At 40.1% G+C, this 27,199-nt stretch overlaps 1 protein-coding gene across 5 annotated transcripts in view; it reads left to right on the forward strand.

The window, feature by feature from the left end:
• ANAPC10 (anaphase promoting complex subunit 10) overlaps nt 1-27,199 on the forward strand; it is a 103,040-nt gene that overhangs the window by 15,424 nt on the left and 60,417 nt on the right. The window contains exons 4-6 of one of the 5 annotated variants that reach the window (XR_008973017.1): nt 7,108-7,241; nt 14,209-14,296; nt 22,334-22,418. The exons of 1 other annotated variant lie outside the window; for it this stretch is intronic. Coding sequence is in view for 2 of the 4 variants with exons in the window: in XM_057416281.1 (XP_057272264.1) it covers nt 22,334-22,508; nt 24,107-24,174 (243 nt within the window). In the remaining 2 variants the exon portion in view is untranslated. Of the gene's footprint in view, nt 1-7,107; nt 7,242-14,208; nt 14,297-22,333; nt 22,509-24,106; nt 24,191-27,199 lie in introns of those variants that run through there. 3 more of the 5 variants (XR_008973016.1, XM_057416281.1, XM_057416284.1) reach the window with 3 other exon arrangements.

Consider the following 27,199-nt stretch of genomic DNA (forward strand, 5'->3'; position numbering starts at 1 on the left):
GCAGCTGGAAACATGATGTGACTGTCTTAACCACTCTTCTTCAGCAGTTAGCAGTGGGGTTTAGGGAAGAAGTGGCTTCAATGTAGTAGAAATAAGGAGCCAATTGGTTCACCACTTGTTACTTTCTGGCCTATATGTGAGTTCCATGTTGTAAGTATTGTTATTTGCATCAGTAGTACAGATTCAATCAGATTGAACTCTTCGTAGCAAATATACCTTGTGACAAAGTTACCCAGTGCTGCTATGCTACTGGATAAGATTTAAAAAAAAAAACAAAAAAAACACCCCCAGATAAATGCATCAAATGGACTGGATGTGCCATGCTTTGTCAGGCTGGCACGAAAGCAATGAAAAATTTCCTAAATTCACAAGTAGTGTTAGCATGCATAGCCAGTAGTAAGAATATATTGTTCTGTATCTCCAAAATTGTACAGACTTTTTCTTCAGGTACAAGTAGATGACCAGATGTATTTCATGTAGGTATATGAGGGGGTATATCATTACAATCATTCTTTTAAAAAAAAAAAAAATTTATTCCTGAAGCTTAAAATAGTAGTGGAAAATTGAGATTATTCACAATGTCATTAAGAAAGTAGTTATGGGAAGGAATGGTGTTCACATGACAAGTTAAAGTAATCTTTGACATTCAGATGAAAATGCTACCTGGTAAATGATAAATACCTAGAACAAATACAGACTTCTTGAGCAAGAGATTCAGTAAATTCAGACCTGTCATCATGAGAGTCCTTTCTAGACTTAGGTCTTGGCTCCTTTGAAACGTTGTTTTGTTTGGGGATCAGGTGTCTGCTAGGAGCTTTGGGAATGCTGCTAGACAGTGTGTACATTATATTCTTTCTTAAGTTAGCATTTTTTTGGGGGGGGGGGGGTAGGAATCAAATGTGGTTTTATCATATTCCTTATCTCAAGTAGAGCATGGAAATGTGTCTGTAGATCTGACATATAATTTGTTTCTGAGGTCTGTTCTTTCTTTTTCTGTCATAAGCAAGATCATGCATTTGAATAGGAAATACCTTTCCCAGGATTTTCCCATTTTTTTGCAGGAACACACATGAGGGTGGAATGAGAGTAATGTAATGTGTGTTTGGCTTGAGAGCCTCTGCTTTCTAGCCTTCTTCATCCAATTTCTAAACTAGGTTTATCTCATAGTTCTATTTTGCTTCAGAATGAATTCCGGAGTGTTTTGGCTCAAGTTAAAGGAATGTTAACAAATATATGTTTTGATTGAGATATTTCTCATGAATGCTTTTAACAGTCTTTGAGTGATCCATGAGAGTCTAGCCCCTAGTACTTATTATTATGCTCCTTTTTTTTTTTTTTGTCTTTCCCTCTTTCACGTCTTTCAAGTCAAATTCAACTCTGTATATGAAGAAATTATTTTTTTCGGAGGTAATTTGGATAATTTCTCCTAGCAAATGCAGAAAATCCTAATCTATTACTTCTTTGCAAGATGATGTTACTGAGGATATTTAGTAAGGCTAAATAAAATCATATTTTGGTTTTTCATTGTTGTGTAGAGTTGCAGTTCCACATCAGGAGAAATAGTTCAATAAACTTTTCAAGTAGGCTTCCCTCAGGTTGAACAGATCTCTGTTGTGATTATAACGATCACCGTGTTTAACGGAGAGGTTTTCAATAATCATCTTTGGGTAAATCCAGCACTGCTGGGGTAAGACCTATTGTGGAATTATTAGGCTTTCTTACTGTTCATACTGTCTGTCATGAGGAAGTAAAGATTTACTCGCATAGAAGAAATAAATTAAGCAGAGGAGCATACGTACCTACAGGACTCTAAGATACACAGTAAGTCACATACGTGTGTAATCCAATTCCATCAGGTTGTTACTGACTTCATGTCTCTAAGCAGTAAGATGATATCCAACAGTAGCTCTAGTTTTAAGACTTAGCAGTTGTGCTTGGTAAGCAAATTTTCAGTTTTGGCATTTTTCCCCTCCCTACTGCCCCCTCATTCTTCAGGAGCGTACATCATGTAGTTATTTTTGTTCCCATACAGTTTGTGCTGAAGAGCTGATATTCTTACATCTGTCGAATGCACAATTAAGACTATTCCAGACTGCTGTTTACAGTAGATGTACTGTTGCAGTAAGCCCAGTAATGTATGGCTCCATCTGAATATCTTTTTTTGCACTATACCTTCCTTGAGTGAACAGTAACTCCTAGAAGGAAGTTCCAGATTCTCCTGGAAGGCATGCTAAGGCACATGAAAATCAACAAGGTGCTTGGTGACAGCCAGCATGGCTTCACTAAGGGGAAATCCTGCCTGACCAATTTGGTGGCCTTCTGTGATGGGGCTACAGAACTGATGGACAGGGGTAGAGCCGTTGATGTCATCTACCTGGACTTGTGTAAAGCGTTCGACACTGTCCCACACGGCATCCTTGTCTCTAAATTGGAGAGACATCAATTTGATGGATGGACCACTCGGTGGATAAAGATCTGGCTGGATGGTCACATGCAAAGAGTTGTGGTCAATGGCTCAATGTCCAGCTGGAGACCAGTAACGAGTGGTGTCCCTCAGGAATCGGTGTTGGGACCGGTCTTGTTTAACATCTTTGTCGCTGACATAGACAGTGGGATGGAGTGTGCCCTCGGGAAGTTTGCCGATGACACCAAGCTGTGTGGTTCAGTTGATACCCTGGAGGGAAGGAATGCCATCCAGAGGGACCTTGACACACTTGTGAGGTGGGCTGATGCCAAACTCATTGAAGTTTAACCATGACAAGTGCAAGGTCCTACACCTGGGTTGGAGCAGTCCCAGGCAGAGCTACAGGTTGGGCAGAGAAGAGATTCAGAGCAGCCCGGCAGAGAAGGACTTGGGGGTGTTGGTTGATGAGAAAATGAGCATGAGCCGGCTTCAGTGTGCGCTTGCAGCCCAGAAAGCCAACCGTATCGTGGGCTGCATCAAAAGGAGCATGACCAGCAGGTCGAAGGAGGTGATCCTGCCCCTCTCCTCTGCTCTTGTGAGACCTCACCTGGAGTATTGTGTGCGGTTCTGGTGTCCTCAGCGTGAAAAGGACGCGGAACTGTTGGAACAAGTCCAGAGAAGGGCCACGAGGATGGTCATGGGACTGGAGCACCTCCTGTATGAAGACAGGCTGAGGAAGTTGGGACTGTTCAGCCTGGAGAAAAGAAGGCTGCGTGGAGACCTCATAGCAGCCTTCCAGTATCTGAAGGGGGCTATAGGGATGCTGGGGGAGGGACTTTTCATTAGAGACTGTAGTGACAGGACAAGGGGTAATGGGTTAAAACTTAAATAGGGGAAGTTTAGGTTGGATATAAGGAGGAAATTCTTTCCTGTTAGGGTGCTGAGGCACTGGAATGGGTTGCCGAGGGAGGTTGTGAATGCTCCATCCCTGGCGGTGTTCAAGACCAGGTTGGACGAGGCCTTGGGTGATATTATTTAGCGTAAGGTGTCCCTGCCCACGGCAGGGGGGTTGGAACTAGATGATCTTAAGGTCCTTTCTAACCCTAACGATTCTATGATTCTAAAAATATAGAATTCATCAACATTGAGAGAAGCAGAGTCCAGAGTTTGACCTCCACATGAAACAGTATAAATGGACTATATGGATGCACTGCACAAAATTATTGTAAGTGGGAGTTCAATGACTGAAAACACTACTTGGAAATAACTAATTTTACAAAGGTACAGAAGTTTGCAAAGTGGATGAAAACCGCACTTGCATTTTTCTGGACATGCTTGCATATGGATTTGTGAGAAAGCCCAAGTAAAAGGTAGAACTCCTCTACACTTCTTCCAGCATGTTAAAGAAAAAGAAACTGTGTGTAGATGTAAAATTAAATGCTTCCATTGGGCAACAGTCCTAATTCCAGCTCTGCAAATTTATGAAAGTGTATTCTGGCTCATATAAAACTACCCAGCTGAACCTCTGACAGATATATTTCTTCTTTTTTAAAGTTCATTTGTATGAGAATATATCTCCAGTGAGACATGTTTATGAATTTGGGATCTTTCTCAGATGAGACATTGCATTGCATTTTAAGTTTACGCAGATAGTTTTCACAACAGTCTCTTGCATTTGTTTCCAATGAGTAAATATTCCTTGAGTTGAGTATTACGTCTGCTGTGGATCCTGTGAAATGTTACTCCGCATTTGCTTATTGAAATCTGGCATGCTGTAATGAACTTGAGTAACGTTACAGTTTATCAGGTTTTATACCACTTGCCTTTACTAAGTATCTGCATCCACAGAGTCCTTATCCAGATGCAAAGATGTTTTTCTTGTTTGTATACTACTGCAGGGTTTGGGGATTATTTACATAGGTTTAGGGTCTTTCCTTGATTTTTGGAAGAGGCAACCCTCTTTCATTCTCTGCTTCCTCAGAAGTCATTCCTGTGGAACCAACATCAAAATTTTCACTTAACCCCAGTATTTGTCTTACAAAGCAACAATTTATCCTCTTTCTGGTAAAGAATAAGTAGGATTTTTTTTTCTTTATTTAAATTTTGTAGCATTCAGGTATAATTTATTGCAATATTTTTCTAACAGTTCAAGTCACTCAGGAACTACTTTTTTGGTAACAGATAAAATTTTAGTCATGCAGTTTTGTGTGTCCAACTTCTGGGAGAACATCAGAAATCTGGTTCTCTTCAGTGTGTAGGAAGAGCCATTTTCAGCAAAGGGAATGTTTTTCTGTTGGTTTAGATGTGCTTGTTTCTATGTATTTATTAAGTTCTAATTAATTTCTAATGTATTTATTAAGTTCCCATTTTGATTTTCTGAAGCATTCTCTAGGATGCAAAGTGCAAAGCATGTTCTGAAGCATTCTCTAGGATGCAAAGTGCAAAGCATGAAATGTGATCTCTAGGCTATTGCTGCAAGTTTATCAAGATGATTTGATATGGCTTGTATGACATTGACTGTGTATGGCTAGTTTTCAGACACTTAAATCTTTAATATTCTTTGCATAATCTGTTTTTTTTCCAAATACTTTTTTTTTGGTATAATTTAACTGTAGCTATGTCTAGACATATTTCCTGGATATGGCTAAACAATTTTGAAGGTAAATTATGAGCCGATTTTTTTTTTTTAATGTGCTTTCACAAAAACATAGTATTTTTCCATTATATATGTTAGAACAAATGGGAACTGCAGACACTGGAAGTACAGCTTTCATCCATTTTGCAAACTTCTGCACCTTTGTAAAATTAGTTATTTCTCAGCAGTGTTTTCAGTCATTGAATTTCCACTTACAATAAATTTGTGCAGTGCATCCATAGAGTCCATTTATATTATTTCTGCTTGTGCCCAGCAGTTCTGGCTTGGAAAAAGTGATAGGACCTCTTCTTGTATGCTCTTCTATCTCCTGGTTTCTGATGTCTTAATTCTATTTGCCTTAAAGTCATCTTGTATAAGGGCATCACTTAACAAGTAGCAGTTGTAGGATTTTCTTTGAAAGCACTTGTTTCTTTGCTTAGAGGAAATTCTGCTTAATCTCTCCTTTCTTGGTGGATTCTGTTGCGTTCTGTTACCTTTCATAGAAGGCAGCTGCCAGTATTAACACCTTGTCATGTTCTTTGGTCAACAGTCCCATTTGTCGTGTAAATTCACCTGAATTATGGAAGTTTTTTTAATATATTTTCAGACTTCATTGCTGTAGCATGTTCCAAAGCTCTTGTTCAATCCATTTTCTGTTCTCTCTGTATAGCTGTTTAGTCTTCTACTTTCTACCACCTTACTTTCTGGTTTCCCTTGCCTCTTTGCAATACATGGTTGAAGTGGTGTTGTCTTCCCTGAGAGCAGCCTGACTCACCTGGAAATCGCAGGAGGTGATGTCCTTATTTTGGATGAAGGAAACTTTGAAGAGGGACTAAGTTTTTTAGACCTTATTACAGGAATTGGCAAATCTTAGAGCTTTTCAGCAGTTTTGGGGGGTGGGGAAGGGGGAAGGAGCTCAAATTCATGACTAAAAGAAGGATTTAAATAAAAGGGCTAGTAATGTATGTTGTCTAATGTAATTTTTAAGAACTTTGTGCCTAGTTTCCTTTGTTATGAAAACCCCAGTTTGCATACTTAACCAGATGGGGTTTTGATAGCTCTGTTGCTGATTTGTATTCAGTTGTGACTAGAAAGTTTGAATGCATATAGTGCCATTTGTTGGAATGAACTCGGGAAATTATAAGGGCTTTTGTTGTGCTTACCACTTTTTTGTAAAGCAGGTTCCCTGGTTTGTTGTTTTTTTTTGTTTGTTTTGTTGGGGTTTTGTTTTGTTTTGTTTTTTTTTGTGTGTGTGTGTGGTGGTTCCCCCCCCGCGGTCTTCTGATCAAGTATAATTTACTGGAAAGGTTTTCAAAGAACCAGTTCTATGAATCACATTTCCATGTTTATGCTCCATCATTTGCTCCAGTTTTACAACTGTTGATCCTGTAAACCTATAATTGTTAGAGAATACTGTGGTTCTAATCTGTATCATCACACAGCATATAAAAATTGACTTATATCAGCTGGTTATCATCTGCCAGACTCCTACTTAACAGGATACTTATTTTGTGTATATGGGGCTTCCTCCTTAATTACCTGTCTCTGTGAAAAACATTGTAGTGAGGTAAGCTTTTATGATTTGAATGCTTCCCAAAAGGTACAAAATGTTTGATTTCCCTACCTGAGATTTGCACTTGTTTCTAAATGTACACTGTTTGCCATATATTTTCTAATTTTTTTTAATGTACTGCTTCCCTTCGCCCATCTGTATCTATAACCTTTGCAGCTACTAATAATTTTAGTCAGATAGTACCCTAGTCTTTAAATAATAAAAAATCAATAAATAAAACCCCCTTTCATCCCTCTTCCAGAATGCTGAAATTTTGGAAAGTTTAAAGACTTGCAGCAAACCATAGCCTTTCTACCATTCATTTTTAGGGCCAGACTGTCCAGATGCAGTCTGTTCCCGTACGTCTACAACTTAGACTTTAAACAACTCAGGTACCAGAAGTAGGCAAACAGAAGCAGAAAGTTTGTTTTGGGCAGCATTACCTATTTTTGACACTGTTGGCCAGGCCACCACTAGAGCATGAGCACAAGAATTTTTTTTTCATTGCTTTTTCAGCTTCAGCATATACTATCCGCCAAGCTCAAGGGAAGTAACTGAGATTCACATTGGAGCCAAATCCCTGTAGGTCTGAAGGATTTCCCCTGATACCGGGAGTCTTCTGAAAGTCTAATAGCAGTGCACCTGCAAAGGTATGGCATTCCTGTCTGTTGTGACAGCTGGTTAATGAGGCATTCTCCCAGCAGGAGAATGTTGATAAGCTTAGGAAATGTTTGCCTTCCCTTCCTCCACTCTTGACTGATCCTTAAATTAATTATAAAAATCATTTCTCATTAAATCAGAGATCCAGAATTTCAAAGCCGTTATGACTAATTGCAGGTGGAGACAGTATTTCTTCTGGAGTGACAGGTTCCTGTTAAAATGGGATCTGTTTTAGCTGAGACCAAACTAAACTTAGATGACTTCCTGCTGTGGATTGAAGGCTTGCTTTGGAGTTTTAGGCCTTATTTTCATATGTGCAGATATGAAACTCTATGCTAGACTGTGTTGTCACTCTGTTGATTTGATAAATCAACACATTTGTTGATTTTGATAGATCCGTATTTTTTTTTTAAACAGACAGAGAGAAGGCTTTTGTATTTTTTTTTTTAAGTTCCAGTAGATAGGGTGCCTGCCACTCAATACCTTCACAGATGTAATATAATGAGATTTAATTTATGGATGTTTCAAGTGTAAACTCTTACGTGAAAGTTCAAGTGACCTCACTCAAAAAAAGAATAGGATTTTAAAGATGTGGGACTCAGAGCAAACTGTCCAAGATTACACAACATTTCTGGCCTTCTCTGAATGCTATATACATCATGAGACTTTTGTGGTTTTTTTGTGTTTTTTTTTTTTTGGTTGTTTTTTTTTTTTTAATTAATGTTTTGCTGCCTCGGCATTGTCCCGCACAGAACATCTTATAATGTTCACAGCATAACAACGTAAGAAGTGTTCCTTTTTTTCAAGAGAGACTTACCTAGCAAGCAATCTGTGACAAATTCGTGATGGCTTCTGCAGATAGGTTTTCTAGAATGAAAAGTTGTTTTCAGTCATATTCTAAGGGATGAAGTATTCAAAGATTGTCGTCTCTCCTTTCCTTTCCTTTTGCTTGCTCTTTTGGCCACCCAGAGTTAAGCAGACAATATTTTCTGAAATTACAGTTGAGTCAATTTTGGCTGACAAATCCACAGTAGCTGACCATTTGGTATGCTGTTTATGTCTCAGGCCGCATGTACCTGATTGTACAAGTGTTACTGGTAAGCCCTGTGAGCAGATGTGGTAGTGTGAAGTGTGATGGGCATCGTGCTGGTTTCTTAAGTACCATGGACAGAGGTCCCTCCATCTGCATCCAGACCATCTGCGTTTTAATCTGTGGGCATTCCACTTGAAGTGACTTCATCTGTAACGGGTTTTGTACATGGGCAGTTCAGCAGAGCTTTGACCCTTTTGTAGGCATCGTACTTATGCTTCTTTGACTTGATACTTTTGAAACAACATTTTTTCCTTTGAGACTCCTGGTGTTTCATAGCATGTGCAATTGTACCCCATTTTTTTGACAGTAGTCTCTTACGTGCCTATTTACCAGAGACTCATGTCTAGACTTTCTTATTGTCCTCTTAGGTTTTCCTTATCTGATTTCAGAAGATTTCAATGAGGGCAGTAAAAATGCAAAATCTGACTTTCCCTGTTTAACATTTCATGGATTAAATTTCAATGCTGTATTCTTAAGTTTATTCCTGTAGTTGTATTGAAATCCTGTCTGAATCAATGAAGTACATCTGGGAAGAGATGGCATTGTTTTATCAGCAGAATCAAATCAAATGGTTCCTTACTTTTTTACATATGGGGAAATTCTAATCAGGACACCTCACTCTAAAGAATATGAAAACACACCAGTCAAAGAAGCAGTTTCATGAGATAGTTGGTGAATCACTTCTGCTAAATGAAATTTAGCAATTGCAATTGCTGAGGTGAGTAGCTGGATAGAGGACGCCTTCAACACCTTAGTGGGGGAAGCTCAGCATCCAGGAGTTTCAACTCAGAGCAGCAGCAGCCACCGAGGGAGCCTCACGTCCTCGACAGGACTTGCCCAGGAGCCCCAGGAGCCGGCAGCTCAGCTGACGCGAGCAGGGGGCGGTGCCAGGAGGAGCCACACCAGCTCTGGCTGGGTATAAACCTGTCCCAGGGAGCGTGGCAACCAGGGCGGGTCGAGGCAGTTAGCGTGGGCAGGTGAGCGGGGTGGTGAGCACTTGCCTCATGACCAGGGCCTGGTCTGGAGGTTCTGTTCTGGCTGCCCCCATGGTGACCAGCGTAGGCACCCAGACAGAGCCGATGAGAGGGGAGGCTGCAGTGCAGAGGTCGGAGCGTAGAGGGTGCCTGCACTGGGCTTGTGAGGGGAGGGTGCACAATGGGCAGGGCTGCACTCGGTGCTCCCTGGTGCAGGTCCTCCTGCAGCAGGGGCTGAGGTGCGGGATGCTGTCAATAGACTGCGAGATGTCAGGGAAGCTGAGAGGAAGCAGGACTGCTTACTGCAGGCCCAAACTGTGCAGGAGCCTCAAGCGTCCCCTGTAGTTCACGGAGGAAAGAAGGAGGCCGTTAACCCAGGAATCTGGGGAACAGCAACAAAAAAAAAAAAACAACAAAAAAAGGAGGCAGAAGACCATTAAAACCAAGGGGCTTCCTCGTAAATCTGTTGTCCCCACCCAGAACTGCTTTGCTGTCCTGCGAGGAGCTGATGAGGAAACATACTCGCACCAGAAACAAACTGGCTGGGGCACTGCTAAAGAAGATCACTACTGGTGCTGCCAGGAAAAAGCATGGGGTCGTAGTAGTATTGGACTCTACTTTGAAAGGAACAGAAGCGCTCATCTGTCTGCCTGACCCAGTCTCAAGGGAGGTGTGTTGCCTACCAGGGGCATGGATCAGGGAAGTTGCAGAGAGGCTACCTGCTCTAGTAAGTCCCACTGTCTATTACCCACTTCTAGTGATCCATGTGAGTACTAATGATATAGATAGCAGTAGCCTGGAGAACATGAAGAAGGACTACAGAGCCCTAGGAGAGGTGGTTGGGGCTCTGGAGCACAGACAGTCTTCTCATCAATTCTTCAGGATACAGGGGAGGACCCCAAAAAGGCTAGGAGGATTGGCCAGGTTAATAAATGGTTAGAAGGGTGGTACCATAGTCAGGGGTTTGGGTATCTTGGACACGGGACCCAAGTAAGTAGGCCAGGTCTAGTGGGGTCTGGTGGAGCTGGTCTGACAAGAGGAAGAGCGGTTTTGGTAGGAGGCTTGCCAGACTGGTCAAGGATGCATTAAACTAGATGTGTTGGGGGAGGGGGGCATCATTCCATCCCAACACACCCAGTTAGTTGCCAGCACCTATAATAAATGCTTGGAGCAATGTAGAGATATCCCAGCTGCTCCAGCCAATGAGCTGGCTTCATTTGGAGCTCGGCTCAGATGCCTCTATACAAATGCCTGTAGCATGGGTAACAAACAAGAGGAATTAGAGATGTGTGCATGTCTGCGGGGCTATGATATAATAGGCATTACAGAAACATGGTGGGATGGCTCCTATAACTGGAGTGTTGGAATGGAAGGTTACAGGCTCTTTAGAAAAGACAGGCCTGTCAGGCGAAGGGGGGGAGAGTTGCTATTTATGTTAGGGATAGGCTGGAGAGTATGGACCTCTGTCTGGGGACAAGTGAGCAGTCAAGAGAGAGTTTGAGGGTCAGGGTTAAAGGGAGAACAGTGATGGGAAACATTATTGTGGGGATCTGTTACAGATTGCCTGATCAAGAGGACTCTGTGGATGGAGCACTCTACAGATAGATAGGAACAGCCTCACGCTTGCAGGCCCTTGTCCCCATGGGGGACTTTCAACCACCCTGATATCTGTTGGGGCGATGATACGGCCCAGCACAAGCAATCCAGGAGCTTCCTTGATTTTGTGGAAGCTCACTGCCCTGGGCTTCAAGAGAGCAGACTTTGGCCTCTTCAGGAGCCTGCTTAGTAAGGTTCAATGGGATATAGCCCTGGAGGGCAGGGTGGTCCAAGACTTGTCAGTTGATATTCAAGGATCACCTGTTACAAGCTCAGGAGTGTTGCATCCCAACTAGAAGGAAGTGCAGCAGGAGGGCCAGGAGACCTCCTTGGATGGGTAAGGAGCTGCTGAGGAAAATTCAAAGGCAAAAAGAGGCTTATAAAAGGTGGATTCAAGGACAGGCGGCCTGGGAAGAAAAGAGGGATGCTGTCCATGAATCTAGGGACCAGGTTAGGAAAGCTAAGGCCCAGTTAGAATTAAACTTGGCTAGGGATGTGAAAGGTAACAGGAAGGGATTCTGTAGGTATGTAGTGAAAAAGATAGACTAGGGACAATGTAGGCCCCCCCCCGGAAGCTATCAGGAGAACTGGCTACCCTGGATTTGGAGAAGGCTGAGGTTCTTACTGACTTCTTTGCCTCTATCTTCACTGGCAAATGCTCTGACCACACCACCCAAGTCTTGGAAGGCATATGCAGGGACTGTTTGAATGAAGACCTTGTGCCCACTGTAGGAGAGGATCTGGTTGGAGACCATCTTAAGAACCTGAATGTACACAAGTCCATGGGACCTGATGAAATCTGTCAGTGGGTTCTGAAGGAGCTGGCAAATGAAGTTGCTAAGCCACTCTCCATCACATTTAAAAAATCATGGCAGTCAGGTGAAGATCCTGATGACTGGAAAAAGGGAAATATAACCCCCATTTTCAAGAAAGGGAAAATGGATGACCCAGGGAATTACAGACCAGTCAGTCTCACCTCTGTGCCTGGCAGAGTCTTGGAGCAGATTCTCCTGGAAGGTATTCTGAGGCATATGAAAAACAACAAGGTGCTTGGTGACAGCCAGCATGGCTTCACTAAGGGGAAATCCTGCCTGACCAATTTGGTGGCCTTCTGTGATGGGGCTACAGAACTGATGGACAGGGGTAGAGCAGTTGACGTCATCTACCTGGACTTGTGCAAAGCGTTCGACACTGTCCCACATGACATCCTTGTCTCTAAATTGGAGCGACATCAATTTGATAGGTGGACCACTCAGTGGATAAAGAACTGGCTGGATGGCTACTCACAAAGAATTGTGGTCAATGGCTCAATGTCCGGCTGGAGACCAGTAACGAGTGGTGTCCCTCAGGGATCAGTGTTGGGACCGGTCTTGTTTAACATCTTTCTCGCTGACATGGACAGCGGGATGGAGCGCGCCCTCAGCAAGTTTGCTGATGACACCAAGCTGTGTGGTTTGGTTGATACGCTGGAGGGAAGGAATGTCATCCAGAGGGACCTTGACACACTTGTGAGGTGGGCTGATGCCAACCTCATGAAGTTTAACCATGCCAAGTGCAAGGTCCTACACCTGGGTCGGAGCAATCCCAGGCACAGCTACAGGTTGGGCAGAGAAGAGATTCAGAGCAGCCCTGCAGAGAAGGACTTGGGGGTGTTGGTTGATGGGAAAATGAGCATGAGCCGTCTTCAGTGTGCGCTTGCAGCCCAGAAAGCCAACCGTATCGTGGGCTGCGTCAAAAGGAGCATGACCAGCAGGTCGAAGGAGGTGATCCTGCCCCTCTCCTCTGCTCTTGTGAGACCTCACCTGGAGTATTGTGTGCGGTTCTGATGTCCTCAACATAAAAAGGACATGGAACTGTTGGAACAAGTCCAGAGAAGGGCCACGAGGATGATCAGGGGACTGGAGCACCTCCTGTATGAAGACAGGCTGAGGAAGTTGGGACTGTTCAGCCTGGAGAAAAGAAGGCTGCGTGGAGCAGCCTTCCAGTATCTGAAGGGGGCCTATAGGGTTGCTGAAGATGGACTTTTCGTTAGGGACTGTAGTAATAGGTCAAGGGGTAATGGGTTAAATCTTAAACAGGGGAAGTATAGATTCGATATAAGGAAGAAATTCTTAACTGCAAGGGTGCTGAGGCACTGGAATGGTTTTCCCGGAGAAGCTGTGAATGCTCCGTCCCTGGTGGTATTCAAGGCCAGGTTGGACAGAGCCTTGGGTGATATGGTTTAGTGTGAGGTGTCCCCGCCCATGGCAGGCGGGTTGGAACTAGATGATCTTAAGGTCCTTTCCAACCCTAACTATTCTATGATTCTGTGAAATTTAGGTTATATCATAGTTCAATTGACATCATCTGCTTACTTTGGGAACATGCCTGTTTCTGTGATCTACAAGGTGGCATTATGGTATAACCTGCTGACATTGGCCAGCATATGTTCTGTTTCTGTACAAACATGACATTGGGTAGGCAGTGTAAGAATCTCTCTATTTAAGCATCATAGATGCTAGTACTTGGTCCACCATGCAAGGAGGATACGTCTTGCTGCTTGGTCATATTGGGAACCTACCGATGCGTGTTTGTAGAGTACCTATTTACTTCCTGTAACTGTGATTCTTGGAGGTGTTGTAATTTTGCTATGATGGAACCTGTATTATTTTAAGTGACCATAGGAATTTAGGTTTTAAATCATAAGGTAATTGGAATAGGTCAAGATTGTTTCTTATGTAGGGGACCACTAGGAATATAGGACTTAAATATGACACTATTTTGAGGCATTCCAGTTCTTTGAATGTATTTTTGTGTCCCTAAGAGGATTCTTAAAGGGGATGTCCAATGACAGGTTTGTATTACAGTTCCTGTTGGATAGCTGTGACAAACTCGTGCTGATGCTCAGGTTGGTAATGATGTCAAGATGGGGTGGGGTATGTATGTTTTGAACAGATTTCAGATCAGACTTCAGACAGGTTTTTCAATACCTTTTTTTGCAGTGTATTAATGATCTGTCTGCAGATCTCCATCCATCCAGTTGAATGTCTAATGTAACAACTACTTGCAAGTTTTCAGTGATACCTGTGTAGAAGCATTATATTTTTAGTTCCAAGCATTACAGTAGCCTACATTTTAATGCTTCCATGCTATTTACTAAGCATGGGTTTGGTTTTTTTTTTAAGTGATATTCTGTGGTTGAAACAATTTTGCACCTCAGTCTATTGCTCTTTAACAACTTGTCAAGCCTATTTAAAACTTGGCCAAATGTATTTTAAAGGATGTGATCCTCAGAGTGGGTTAACATTGTCTTAGCCTACAATAGGGGAGGAATCAACAATAACTCTAGTTTAGATGTCTGCCTTTTACCAGGAGTTGACAGTGAAAGAGCCTCAAGATGATGGTTTCTTTTGCTTAACCTAAGAAAGTAGAATTGTCACCTTAGAGAATATTTTCTAAAGAATATTAATTTTTGCAAGACTTCTTACCACTTCATCCAACAGTTCAGAAATGAGTGAAATAAAGACAAACTGTTAGTGATTCTGGACACACACACACACACACACACAGAGTCACAGCTTAATTGCGTACACTGAATTGGCACGCTTGATGCATTTGATTATTTTTATGGGTACAAATGGTTCTGAGATGAACTTGGCAAATGTGTTGAAAACTAATTTGTGAAAAATCAAATCAAATTTAGTACATTCATGATTTTTTTTTTGCCAAATATAGTTTGTCATTTTTCTTAGTGTTTCCCTGGTATGTCTAGCTGATTGAGCACTTTTGTAGTATGTTTTCAGGGTCTCTGTGATCTACTTGAGTTCTGTTTTTTTTCCCAGGCTTGGATACATATTCTGTGACAAATACTCATTTTGGTAATCTATAACAGTAAACTTTACTCTTTCTAGCTTGACTTCTTCAGTTGTCTTTAATCAGGTGCAACTTTTTCTAACACGTGGGCATTGGCTATTTTTTATTGGTTTAATTTGGAGCAGAACAGGCTGAAGAAGGAGGTTCCATAAAACTTTTTGTAAGAATCTCCTTGATCTTTCTATTTTTCAACCTTCCCAGTCTTCCCAGAAGTTATTTCTTTCAGTGCATTTAAACAAGAAGCTTATATATGATAGGAATTTTTAGTATTTGCTGATTTCACTGTCTATGATAGCTTATTCTGCAACTAGTCTTCTGTCTGCCTAAATCCATAGTTGAATCTTCCTGAGAGATGAGCTGTGCGCTTCAGGAACTGCTATTTGAAAGAATGGAAACCTTCTCTTACCTAATGGACTGAAGTTAGATTTCTTGACTGTTTAAGGAGGTGGCTGATTATGACCACAGAGCCACCTCCTTAGGTGGTCGTTGCTTCGTTAGAGCAAAGAAGTGTGCTTTTCACAGTGGGTCCTTTGAGCATGTTCCTGTGTTTCTTTTTAAGCTGTAATGTGCTGTCCCTCCTTTGACTCACTTGGAACTTGCGAAGTTTCTTTTGGATGTGCTTCATTTTTCTGCTGGAACTGGTGCATCACTGCTATTAACTGATTCTCTTCCTTCCTAAGTGAAGTGATGGCTGAAGCCCAAGGTCTGCTACTTCATGTGTTGACAGTTCCAACACTTGGAATTATGCAGAGGTCTACTGATTCTGAATCCTAGTAGCTGTCTGGTACGACATGGCAATTATGGAAAGAGAATTCTGGAAGTTTAGCCAGCCTTCTTTCTCCTTGCCAGTTGTTGTGAAAGCATATTTGGATAGCTGTAAAAAAAGATGCATAAACAGGGAAAAGCCTTTCCCGTATTTGATCACTCAACTTGGAGAAAGTTTATGTATTGATAAATACTTCATTTCTGGAAATAACATTTATTTCCTCTAGAACTTAATTTTATAATCTTCTTGGAAGAATGCATTATTTATTGAGAACACCTGCTTTGAAAATCTTAAGGGTTTTGTATTACTGTATGGTAAGAGCATATAGAAAAGCAAAGTTATATTTGTAAAGAAGAGTATAGTAACGCCTTTTAATTTCAGAGATGGCAAAGTCACTAAAGTAAAAAGAAGCAGCTTTGTGACAGAAGTAGGAGTAAAATAAATGCTGTTCAGTTTCACAGCCTGTTTTGGAGGCAGCCACTGGAAATAAGTGTTGCCATTTTGATCTAATGGTGCAGATGATTGAATGTGATGAGGTACCAGGATCTCAGGATCACGTTCTGTCATGCTGAAACTGTGATGGCAGCCGTAGTTCTCAGCTTTCTGTTGGTACATGTGTGCAGAAGAGGAATTTTTTTTCCAGGAGAAGAATCCAGGCTGCTTTTTCTTCCTATATATGCACAGAAAAACTTACACTTCTGAATTCTGAGAGACCTGTCTAGCATACAAAGAGTTGTCGTCAATGGCTCAATGTCCGGCTGGAGACCAGTAACAAGTGGTGTCCCTCAGGGATCGGTGTTGGGACCGGTCTTGTTTAACAACTTTGTCGCTGACAAGGACAGTGGGATGGAGTGCGCCCTCAGCAAGTTTGCCGATGACACCAAGCTGTGTGGTTTGGTTGATAGGCTGGAGGGAAGGAATGCCATCCAGAGGGACCTTGACACACTTGTGAGGTGGGCTGATGCCAACCTCATGAAGTTTAACCATGCCAAGTGCAAGGTCCTACACCTGGGTCGGAGTAATCCCAGGCAGAGCTACAGGTTGGGCAGAGAAGAGATTCAGAGCAGCCCTGCAGAGAAGGACTTGGGGGTGTTGGTTGATGAGAAAATGAGCATGAGCCGTCTTCAGTGTGCGCTTGCAGCCCAGAAAGCCAACCGTATCGTGGGCTGCATCAAAAGGAGCATGACCAGCAGGTCGAAGGAGGTGATCCTGCCCCTCTCCTCTGCTCTTGTGAGACCTCATCTGGAGTATTGTGTGCGGTTCTGATGTCCTCAACATAAAAAGGACATGGAACTGTTGGAACAAGTCCAGAGAAGGGCCACGAGGATGATCAGGGGACTGGAGCACCTCCCATATGAAGACAGGCTGAGGAAGTTGGGACTGTTCAGCCTGGAGAAAAGAAGGCTGCGTGGAGACCTCGTAGCAGCCTTCCAGTATCTGAAGGGGGCCTATAGGGATGCTGGGGCAGGGACTCTTTGTTAGAGACTGTAGTGACAGGACAAGGGGTAATGGGTTAAAACTTAAACAGGGGAAGTTTAGATTGGATATAAGGAGGAAATTCTTTCCTGTTAGGGTGCTGAGGCACTGGAATGGGTTGCCGAGGGAGGTTGTGAATGCTCCATCCCTGGTGGTGTTCAAGACCAGGTTGGATGAGGCCTTGGGTGATACGATTTCACGTAAGGTGTCCCTGCCCACGGCAGGGGGGTTGGAACTAGATGATCTTAAGGTCCTTTCCAACCCTATCTATTCTATGATTCTATGATCCAGGTACATTCTCAGATACATTTGTAATGACCTTGAATATGAAACTATGTACATGTTTTTTTTTCCTTTCTGTACCTTCACAAAAGCTATCTTCATAGTGCAGTAGAAATCATGTATTGTTTCAAAGATGTTAGCCTGTTGTAAATGTAGGAAAGAATTTGGCTTGGGTTTACAAGCATGGTATATTAGCATTTTGAGTTATATGCCACTTTGAAGGCACCAGAGTATATCACAAAGTATGAAAAATAAGTCAATATTCAGCTTAAGTAGGATTTAGTATAATACAAAAGCCTTCTTTGGATAAATAATTTTTTGTTAAATTATTTTTACTTCGTGTGATTTGCATCTTCTGTGGTAGAACATACGATAGTTGCAATAACAGCCTTGCCAAATGTGTGCAGAATTCTGTAGAACCTCTGGACTCTACAAGATAAAGTGAAAAAACAGCGCTATTAAATTGGCTGGGGAGGAGATTTTTCTTTGAGAACATTATTTCTGCTTTGGCTTTCAAAATAACATGCATCACTGGAGTTGGGAGTATATGTCCATAGGTAAAGCTGTAGCATGCAGAGGAGAGGAAAAATAAGAAAGCAGTGGAGAGAAGAAAGCAGGAGAGGAGATAGATGAGAGTGTGTAACAGCAGCAAAGGACAAGTGAGTGATTTTTTTCCATTTTAATTTCTGTTCCTTTGTTTTGACTTTTATACTCTTGTTCACTAGTTGTCACAAAATTTATAGTATTAGAAGCAAATATAAAAAAAAGGCAAACCAAGCAAACAAACCCTAGGCTTTTAGTATATTGTAAGATTACTCTAAGGCTGCAGAAACTGTCCTGAGTTACTAATACTGAACTTGCATTGACTCTTTCTTTTGTTCTTTCCCCCCTTACTCCCCTTTTTTTAACCTTTTCTGGTAAAACACACAAACTTGTAATTTTTCATTTCACTCAGGTAATTAATAACACAGCTGGATTGTAAAACTTTCCTGGAAGCCATTTAATTGTGACTGATTCCTAATGACCTATGTAGGAGTTAAAAATATAGGAGGAAAGTTAATCTGATATTTTTTCATAGCGGGCTTATGCTGTAGGGTTGGAGTGAAATACGTGTGTGTGTATATCTATATACATATATGTGTATACAGTGGCTAGTGCTTCTGAAGAACAGGGTCGACAGCAAAGTCAACTGAAGTGGAGTTGAAAACCAGTGATTACTGTAGGTAGAGCTACCACCTGTATTTAAGGTTATGTGACCCTTTCCATTTTAAGGCTTAACTCTTAATTACTTTGTAACTTTTGCCCAAGTTCAGTTCAGACAGATTTTTCCATGCCAGATGTCTGCTTTGGGTTGAATTTTTTGAAAGTTTCAGCCAAAGCAGTTCTGTTTCAAGAATAAGGCTAGTGACAAGTATGCTATTTTGCTTGTGTGAGAATATTCTGGTGTCCTTCTTTGATGCTCCAGTGCCCCCAAGCTCTGAAGCAAGGATTTGAAATTTGGCAATAGTTCAGTCTTTGTGTTGAGGATGTGCCTTTTGCCTCCCTGTAAAAATCCACCCAAGTTTCCAGACCGGTTTACAAGGCTTTGAAAGATTGCCATTTGCATGGGCTTCATAGGAATTTCTTAAAACTTCACAATAAGCTTCCTTTAGATTCTGTTCACACTGGGAATGCTTCAGGCAGAGTAGAGCTGCATATTTCATCCCACTTCTGCTAGGAATTGTAATGGTTGGATGTGGGTGCTGACATTGAACCAAGAGTGGGCAACATTTTGTCTTGTACCACCACCGCCTATTCCCATGTCTTATTCTTTCCCGCTGGTGAAGAACCTGGGCCCTCTGGAAAAGAAACTTTCTCACTCATCTGAAAGAGCATGACATGTGGAGGAGAATAATTTAGGAGTGTATGTATCTGGTTTGTACCATTCCTTTGGTTACAGAAAATGTGTAGGTTTACTGGCAAAATATTACTTCCTTTTCTAGTGGATGTTCAGATAATAGTAATTAGGTTTTGTTGCATTTAAACTTCAGTAGTTGAGTGGGTTTTAATCATTTTGCTAAACTACATAGGCATCAATTGAAAAAAAAAAAAAACCCTCAAAAAAATATCACCGTACATTAATGTTACTTAGGGCAAAAATCAAGAGGTCCTTTTCAAACATTTAAGTTTAACTTGGACCCCTTGTGCTTAATACGTTGCAGTATAGCCTCAACTTCACAAGCGTCACATGCTTTGTCCAAGAGGCAACTATTTGCTTGGAATGGGGAAAGGGGTCTATTCTGAGGATGAGTCCAGGATTTGTACAGTAAAGAATTCATATTCAGCTGTTACAGAAGTTAGTCAACAAACTCCAAGTGAAGCAGAGATTTCAGGAATAAAAAAGGGGCTTTATGGTTAGGAGAGTTGAATGCTTCTTGATGAATTGTGTGCAGTTTGTGCTTAGTCACTATGTGTTTTTACGTGACGCACTGAAATAACTATTCCATACTGGGTGTTCTAGTGGCTGGTTTGAGAACTTTTCAATTTGCAGAAATGCAGACACTTAAAACTGCAAGTGAATTCTGGGAGCTAACCCTCAGTAAAATATTGCGTGTTATTAAGGATAGTAAAAATCAGGTTCAAAGTGTATCAAATTTGACATCTGGAACTAGGGAATGTTTTAATTTAATTAACCTAATGCCTCAGTCACGTGTTTTAAAGATGTAGAAATTACTTGTCCCATCTCTATAGAAAGGCACATGTAGAAATGGGCTGCCTTTTTAGCAGGGCTGAAAAATGGCATGCTGTAAATAAAGCATATGACCACCTCCCACTGATCAGGGATGAAGCAAAGCACTGATAAATACATAGTCAAAAATTTATGTAAAAAGGTACAAGTATATTATTACTAGTAAAACCCCCATTATTATTATTACTAGTAAACTAGCCTTTGTAACTTTTAAATTCCCTAATAATTCCCTTAAAATAGAAGGTATTATTTTCTCTGTGAAGTTAATAAGCATCCAACTTCCTTTTGTACAAATAGTCCAGTTTTGCTGATTCTTTGGTAGCTCTCTTGGTTCTGGAGTTGGAGTCGTTATTTCACTCCAAAATTTTTCCAGTGAGGCATACAAACCTGGACTATAATTGATATGGCTGAAACCAGTGATGTCAACTCTTAAGAAAGCAATGCTTTATTTTAGTGTATTAACTAATCCATTTGGTACTGATCCAAGCATAAAACCCCAGTATCAGAGCACTGAAACTTGGAGTTTGTAAACTGTGAGAATAACATTGAAATACAAGTTTAATTAGCAATAACCCTATAATTCTTTCTGAAATTATAGCCACCTTACCTTAGTAGTAGTTGAATAAAACATTACTGGGATCCTCATCCTTTCTGTTCACTGTGGTGATGGCAAACTGTTGTAGTTTAAGGGGGAGTGAGTGAGCAGCTGCTTGGTTCTGGGTTGCCAACTGGGCTTAAACCACGACACAAACAAACATACTTGTTCAAAATGATGACTACCACCTCACTGGGATAAATTTCCACTTTGTAAAGCTGCTTCACCAGTACATCATTTCTGCCACTTTGTAAACCCAACTGTTACCTGAAGTTTCCTATGCAAAAAAAAGATTTTATAGGTTTTTTGAAAGAGACAGAGTTACAACAAATAAGTGATTGTGTGTTTGTGGAAGTGTCTAGCTCCTGGAAGGAAAAGATTTGCTGCTAACATGTAGTGAATTTAATGCTTTGGAAATGGAGAGCTGGTAGCAGTGGAGAGTTTTAGGTTTTTAGTTTCTCTTAAGGTGAAGGTGTGAGAGGAGGGTTGTTTTTTTTTCCTCTTGAAAGTAGTCATCAAACTTTTTTTACTTGTTTCTTGGGCCATCCCCTCAGGGTGCTTGCTGCCTCTGAAGCAGCAGATCTCAGATGGGTCTTTTGAAAGCTCCAGCAAACGCAAAGCATTTGACAGAATGTTTGTCATGCAGTATTTTCTGGAGAAAGATGGGAATTTTGAGCTGCTCAGAAGCACAGATCTTAGAGGAGCTAGGCTGCGAAGAACAGCAGACTTATTTGCTTAGCTGTGTGAAATCCACTTGCCCTGTGGACAACTGTGTTGGCGTTTTTGTTTTTGGTTTGTTTTTTTTTTTGTTGGTTCCCCTGTGCCCCAAGACTTCCGCCTACTTGTGTGCTCTTCCATATGTGTTTTAAACTGTGCTTTGAAGTTGGGCAACTAGCTTTAAACAAAAGTTGTTACCACACTTCTGCATAGCATCTAGCTTGATTTCAGCATGTTGATGTGTCAGTGATGTGGTTTAGAGTTAACAAAATGCAATTCTTTGCTTGCTTTGACATTGGTTTCTGTGGGATTAAAATTAAAACAAAAAAAATAATCATATTACACTCTTTGTGTAAAAGCCAAGTCAAAACAGACCATAGAATGTGATTAAATGGCTGTTTAGCAATTATTAGTTGGTCGGGCATCTGCCTTGACAGATAGATGAGACAAAGCCCATGAGGTATCCTGTATTTTCTCCTCTGTCACCTTCCTTTTTCTCTTCCCCATGTCCCCTAATAATCTTAGGAATTTCTGAAAACCCAGACTTTGTGTGGATTCAGTTTCCAATGTAAGTCATTCTAGAATATTGTAGTTCAGAGTGCCTAGATAAAATAATTTAAGATGCATGTTTTCTGTCACCTTTGATCAGGGTTCTTCAGAGTACCAAAGTACCAAATGGAACCAGATCCAAATAGTACTGCTTTGACTTCCTTGAATGTATATGCAAGTCCATATTTTTTTATATTGATTTTTATTTTGAGGTTAAGGCACAAAATGAAGAGTAGATTCAGAAAGTAAAAGCAAACACAACTATAGTCAGCTGAATTATTTGTATCCAATTATATACCATCAGTAAATTAGCTATGAGTAATTTGTAGTATTTCAAATTCATTTGAAAAAGTAACTAAAATCTGATTTGTAAGACTGTTAAATGGGTTTAATACATGTTTAAGTACATTAAATGTTTCTGAATGTTTTGCTTCTCTGTCTTGTTTTTTGGCAGCAACTTGAATTAGTGGAACCAAGCGGCTGGATTCATGTTCCTTTAACAGATACTCATAAGAAGCCTATTCGCACGTTTATGATTCAGATTGCTGTTCTAGCTAATCACCAAAATGGAAGAGACACTCACATGAGACAAATCAAAGTGTACACGCCAGTGGAAGAGAGCTCTATTGGTAAATTTCCTCGATGTACAACAATTGATTTCATGATGTATCGCTCCATAAGATAAGATTTCTTAATGAGAAATAATAAAGGCATTTTTTGGTGGGCATCATCATTGCTTAAGTATTCAGGTACTTAGAGAGCAGGTTTTACTTCTGTGTAATTATATCTTTATGTTTATACTTTGTACAATTTTGAAATAAAGATAATCAGTGCTACAGTATATTGTAGTCTGTAATATTGCATTACTTTTGGTTGGAGTCTTTGAGTGCTCTTGTATGATCTGGTTTAAAGACATTACCAGTAGTGTTTTCCCATCATTGCTTATGATAATGTGTTGTACAGGTTTTTTTTCTGGTTAATGACTGACTGTATATATTTAGCCTTCTTTGTAACTGCGAAGTAGATCATACAATTATAGACTGTCTCAAATTGGAAGGGACCCCTAAGGATCATCATGTCCAAGTCACTGCTTCTTGCAGGACTATCTAAAACTAAACCATATGAATAAGAGCATTGTGCAGATGCTCCTTGAAGTCTGATGGGCTTGGTACCATGACCACTTCCCTGGGGAGCCTGTTCCAGTGACCAATAATGCAATAAAGGTGACAATGACAGGAAGAAAACCAAACCATTCCAAAGTACTCAATACATTATATACATTAATATAGATATGCTGAGTATAGGTCATCCAAATGTGGTAGCTGTTCAAAACAGAGGGAAAATTAGGAATATTCCAACATCTTACAATAACATGGGAATGAATGTAAAGGTCTAATGCACCTTCTAAAGTACTGAGAACTCAAATGTGTAATACAAGGTAATCTTAGACTCATAGCATGGAGTTTCTGTAATGCATTTTAAAGTAAAAAAACAAACCCAAACCAAAAGACAACCAAAAAAACCTCACAACCAAACCAACCAACCAACCAAAAAACCCAAACAAACATTGCAAGGAAAAAGTATGCTTCATCTGCTATGAGCAGTAATATTTAACATCTCTTCTAATGTCTCTATCTTAAAAAAAAAATGTTTTAGAAAGAGGCTGTTGATTTACAAGGGTTACTTTTAAAAGGTTCACTACTGATCCAACCCCATTCTTTCTCTAGCACCATAAAAGTTGATGATAAATCAGGCTAAAGTCAAGGAAGAAAAAATAATACTTTTGTTAACTGTGAGCAAAGAGAGGCTGATAATAGTGGAGGCTCATCAAACAATGATACAGCATCCTCCAGCGCACAAAGGAGCTGAAACAGAGGAAAGTGGGAAAGTTGTCAAAGATTTAGTTGACTCAAAGAAACTTTGAAGTATTCTATTACTCCTGATAGCGTAGTTGAACAAGCTGAAATCTAGCTTGACTACTTATCCTGCTATTCTGAAATCATAGATGGGGGTTTTAAGAACCTGTGTTAAATTGGATGATGTTAAGCTTTACTGTTATTAAGGGAAACTGTATTTACAAATTGAATTTAATGCAATCTTTTAGTATATGTTAAGATGCAAATAGCTCTTTAGAGGTTAAGGCTGTAGTTAGATGTTGTACTTCTATCGATAGCAGATCCAGTCTGAAGCTGCACATTCCAACATTTTGTTTCTACTTTATTGCCAGAAATGACCATCTCCATGGTTGGCCTTCTTCAGATGCTTCCATGGCTGTTCACTGAGCTGCATCTGTGAAACAGTTTGATCCTTGGCCTTTTAAAATCAGTATATTCTTAGTACTGGCTGGAAGCAAGTAATCTGTGGTGGAACTGTGGGAGCGAACGGTGAGTTATGATCATGATGAGAGCAGGAGCAGATTAAAAGGGAGAGTACAACTACTAAGTCCTTCAGCTGCTGCTGACAGTGATCTATGACCATACCTGAAAGGCAGTATCAAAATGCAAATTCATTACTACAGTTTGTGTCTTGCTCTTTGATACTTAGTACTACTTGAAAACAAGTGCAATGGCCATTCTAAATCTTTTCTATGTTGTTTCATAGCACTTGTAGATACATTGCATTGGTATTTAGCATCTGTGCAAGTACATTTGTGTTTTAACATTTTTGGTGCTTAGAGAAGCCTGCTGATTTTTAAGTGATGAGATCATAAGGGGATTATCTGAAAATAATACACAAAGGCAGTAGCCTGATTTAATATAGTACTTGGTATTTGAATTGGGATAAACAAACTGATCTGCCAGACTATTGCAGGAAGTTACTACACATGCATTGTGTCTAGCTGCTACTTTTTTTTTTTCTTGTTCATATTTTTCAGACACAGAATTGTGAACTTATAACTTGAAAGAGCAGTTCTGTGTGACTAAGCACCAAAATTATGGAGCATACAATTTTTTCAGAGACAAAGTTCAAGAACAGAAATTTCTTGCAATGTTAATTTAGTTAAAACTTATATGTTGCTTAGCCACATGCTTCTTTGGAAGGTGTCAACAAGTGCTGTAAATTACAGTTAACTGCTAATGTGTACTAGAGATCCAAAATTACAAACATAAAGAAAAGCCAGAATGAGTAACCTTTGCAGTGAAAATTCACAAAATAAACATTCTTACTGATATATAAATAGTGCTAATGGAATACTAGAACTGTTTTCATACTGATCATGAATTTTCAGGGGTTTAGTGAAAATGGGAATAACATTTTAGCTCCATATACTTGTCTCCCATATTCACTTCCTGCCAAGTCTGAAAAAGAAATTTCTTCTGCATCCTTTAAATAATATCTTGCATTCATAACTATCATGTTTTATTTTTCCCCACATGCACACTTTGACTGCTCTTTGGAAGGAGACAAGCCCTAGGAATCTCTAGTCTTTAGTATGTCCAAGTTGTCAGCTTCTCAGTAAAAATGAATACAGAGCTGTATCTCTGAAAAACATAAAGTTGGCAATTGACCTATTTGCCCTACAGGGTGGTTTTACAAATGTTAACTTCAGGGGATGCGAAGAAGAGACAGGTTGTCAACTTGTTGCCAGCTTAAAGCATACTTTTTCTTCATGGTGAGCAAATAAGACTGCTTCTTCAAAGTGATGAAGAAAAAATAATGAGATATTCGCAAATGTGGCTTGCTAAGAATTATAACTGTGTCTAAACCTAAGAGCAGTTATGTGTGTATTTTGGCTTGCTTCTCCAAATATGAAACAGTAAGGTGTACTGGTTGCAAGAACAACTGGTCTTAAATAATTCTGATCATAGAAAAGAGAGCTTTTGTAAAACTTTTAAAGTTTTAAAGGTATATGATCTGAAAAGACTTCTTTGCTTGTCAATTAGAAACATACAATCTTAGCATTGCATTTAGCAAGCTGACTACTAACTAAAGATATTCAAAGTTTAGAATTGAATTAAAATCAGTGATGTGTTTAGTCTAAAGGTTTTTAGAGAGGGTAAGAAGGTGTATATTTGTATTCCATAATGTCCAATACTTTAGGCTAATAAAGCTTAAACACTTCGTGAGTAACTGTTTTTACTAAAATGATGATCTGAGCAGTATACTATAGGTATGTACCTATGTGAAAGATGTTTCGGAGGGTTTGGTTGTTTTCCCCTGCCCCAAATCACAGGACTTTGCCAGCAGACCCATAAGTAATTTCCTGGTTTGTTTTTACAAACCATGTCTATAACATACCTTCTTTGCACTGGTGTGCTTCTCCAGCTGGAGACTAAGATCAGAGTGGACAGTTCTGTGTTATTACTGTAGCGGTATCAAATACCAAGTAGCAACTATCTGACAAACTGAACCAAGTGGGTTCAGAGTTTTTTGTTTCTCAAGCAATATAAAACTCTTAAGAGCTATATGCTGAGAATAGTGCTGTCAGCGAGAGAAGTAGTCAGGAGGTCACCTTTAATCTTTGGTGGCCTAGTGGGGCCATACCTTAAAATACTGATAATTTGTAGTTCCTTGTGACTAATGTGGAAGATGGAAGGAACTACAGCGATATAAAAACAAGTAAGGCATAAACTTTCTCTTGTTCAACAATGAAATACATAAAAATTCCAAGTTAAGTCTCAGAATATTATCTCTAAAGTCTGCTTTCCTTTTTTGGAAAGACACACTGGTAAGTGGATGAGCACTTAATTTACTTGTATTCCGTTAAAGGTGGTGGACTAGTGCTCATTAATTTCGTTAGAGTATGGGGTTAGGTCTTTTTTCATACTGAATTATAGATACTTTAAGGCTTTCAAATTTGTGCTGTAGTCTGGCTAGTAGTGTTACCTCATTATGACTTCACCTTAACCTTTTAAATGTTGCAATTTTTTTTTCTTTTTACATTTTCTTCCCTTGCTAATATTAAAGAAAAAGAACTGGAAGTTGCAACATGGCTGAAAAGTTGGCAGTTTTCTAACTTCAGGCAAGGTATAAAAGTGCATCCTGAATTTATATGTTTAATTGCAGTATCAAAAGCAGAATTACAGGTTAGATGAGAAATGAAAGGTAGGAATCATCTTGTTTTAACGTGTGTGATACGGATTCCCACTGTAGCTAGAGCATTGTCCCTCACTGTTGAAGCAGGCAGGAGTTAATAATCCTAAGTGAACTCACTGGAAAACTAGAGTACCATAAAAAGAGATAAATAACAGACTAGTAATATATTGAGTGAAATGCTGTGATTAGCTGTATTATATAGCAGATAGAACTCCTTGATTACTGCTCTGTATTTTCTATATCATTTGTCATCTAAGATGTCATTGCCAAATAGTCTTTCTCT

Source organism: Pezoporus wallicus, unplaced genomic scaffold, assembly GCF_028554395.1.
Source record: "Pezoporus wallicus isolate ANWC-B61680 ecotype Strahan unplaced genomic scaffold, APGP_CSIRO_Pwel_v1 contig_8732, whole genome shotgun sequence".
NCBI classification, from domain to species: domain Eukaryota; kingdom Metazoa; phylum Chordata; class Aves; order Psittaciformes; family Psittacidae; genus Pezoporus; species Pezoporus wallicus.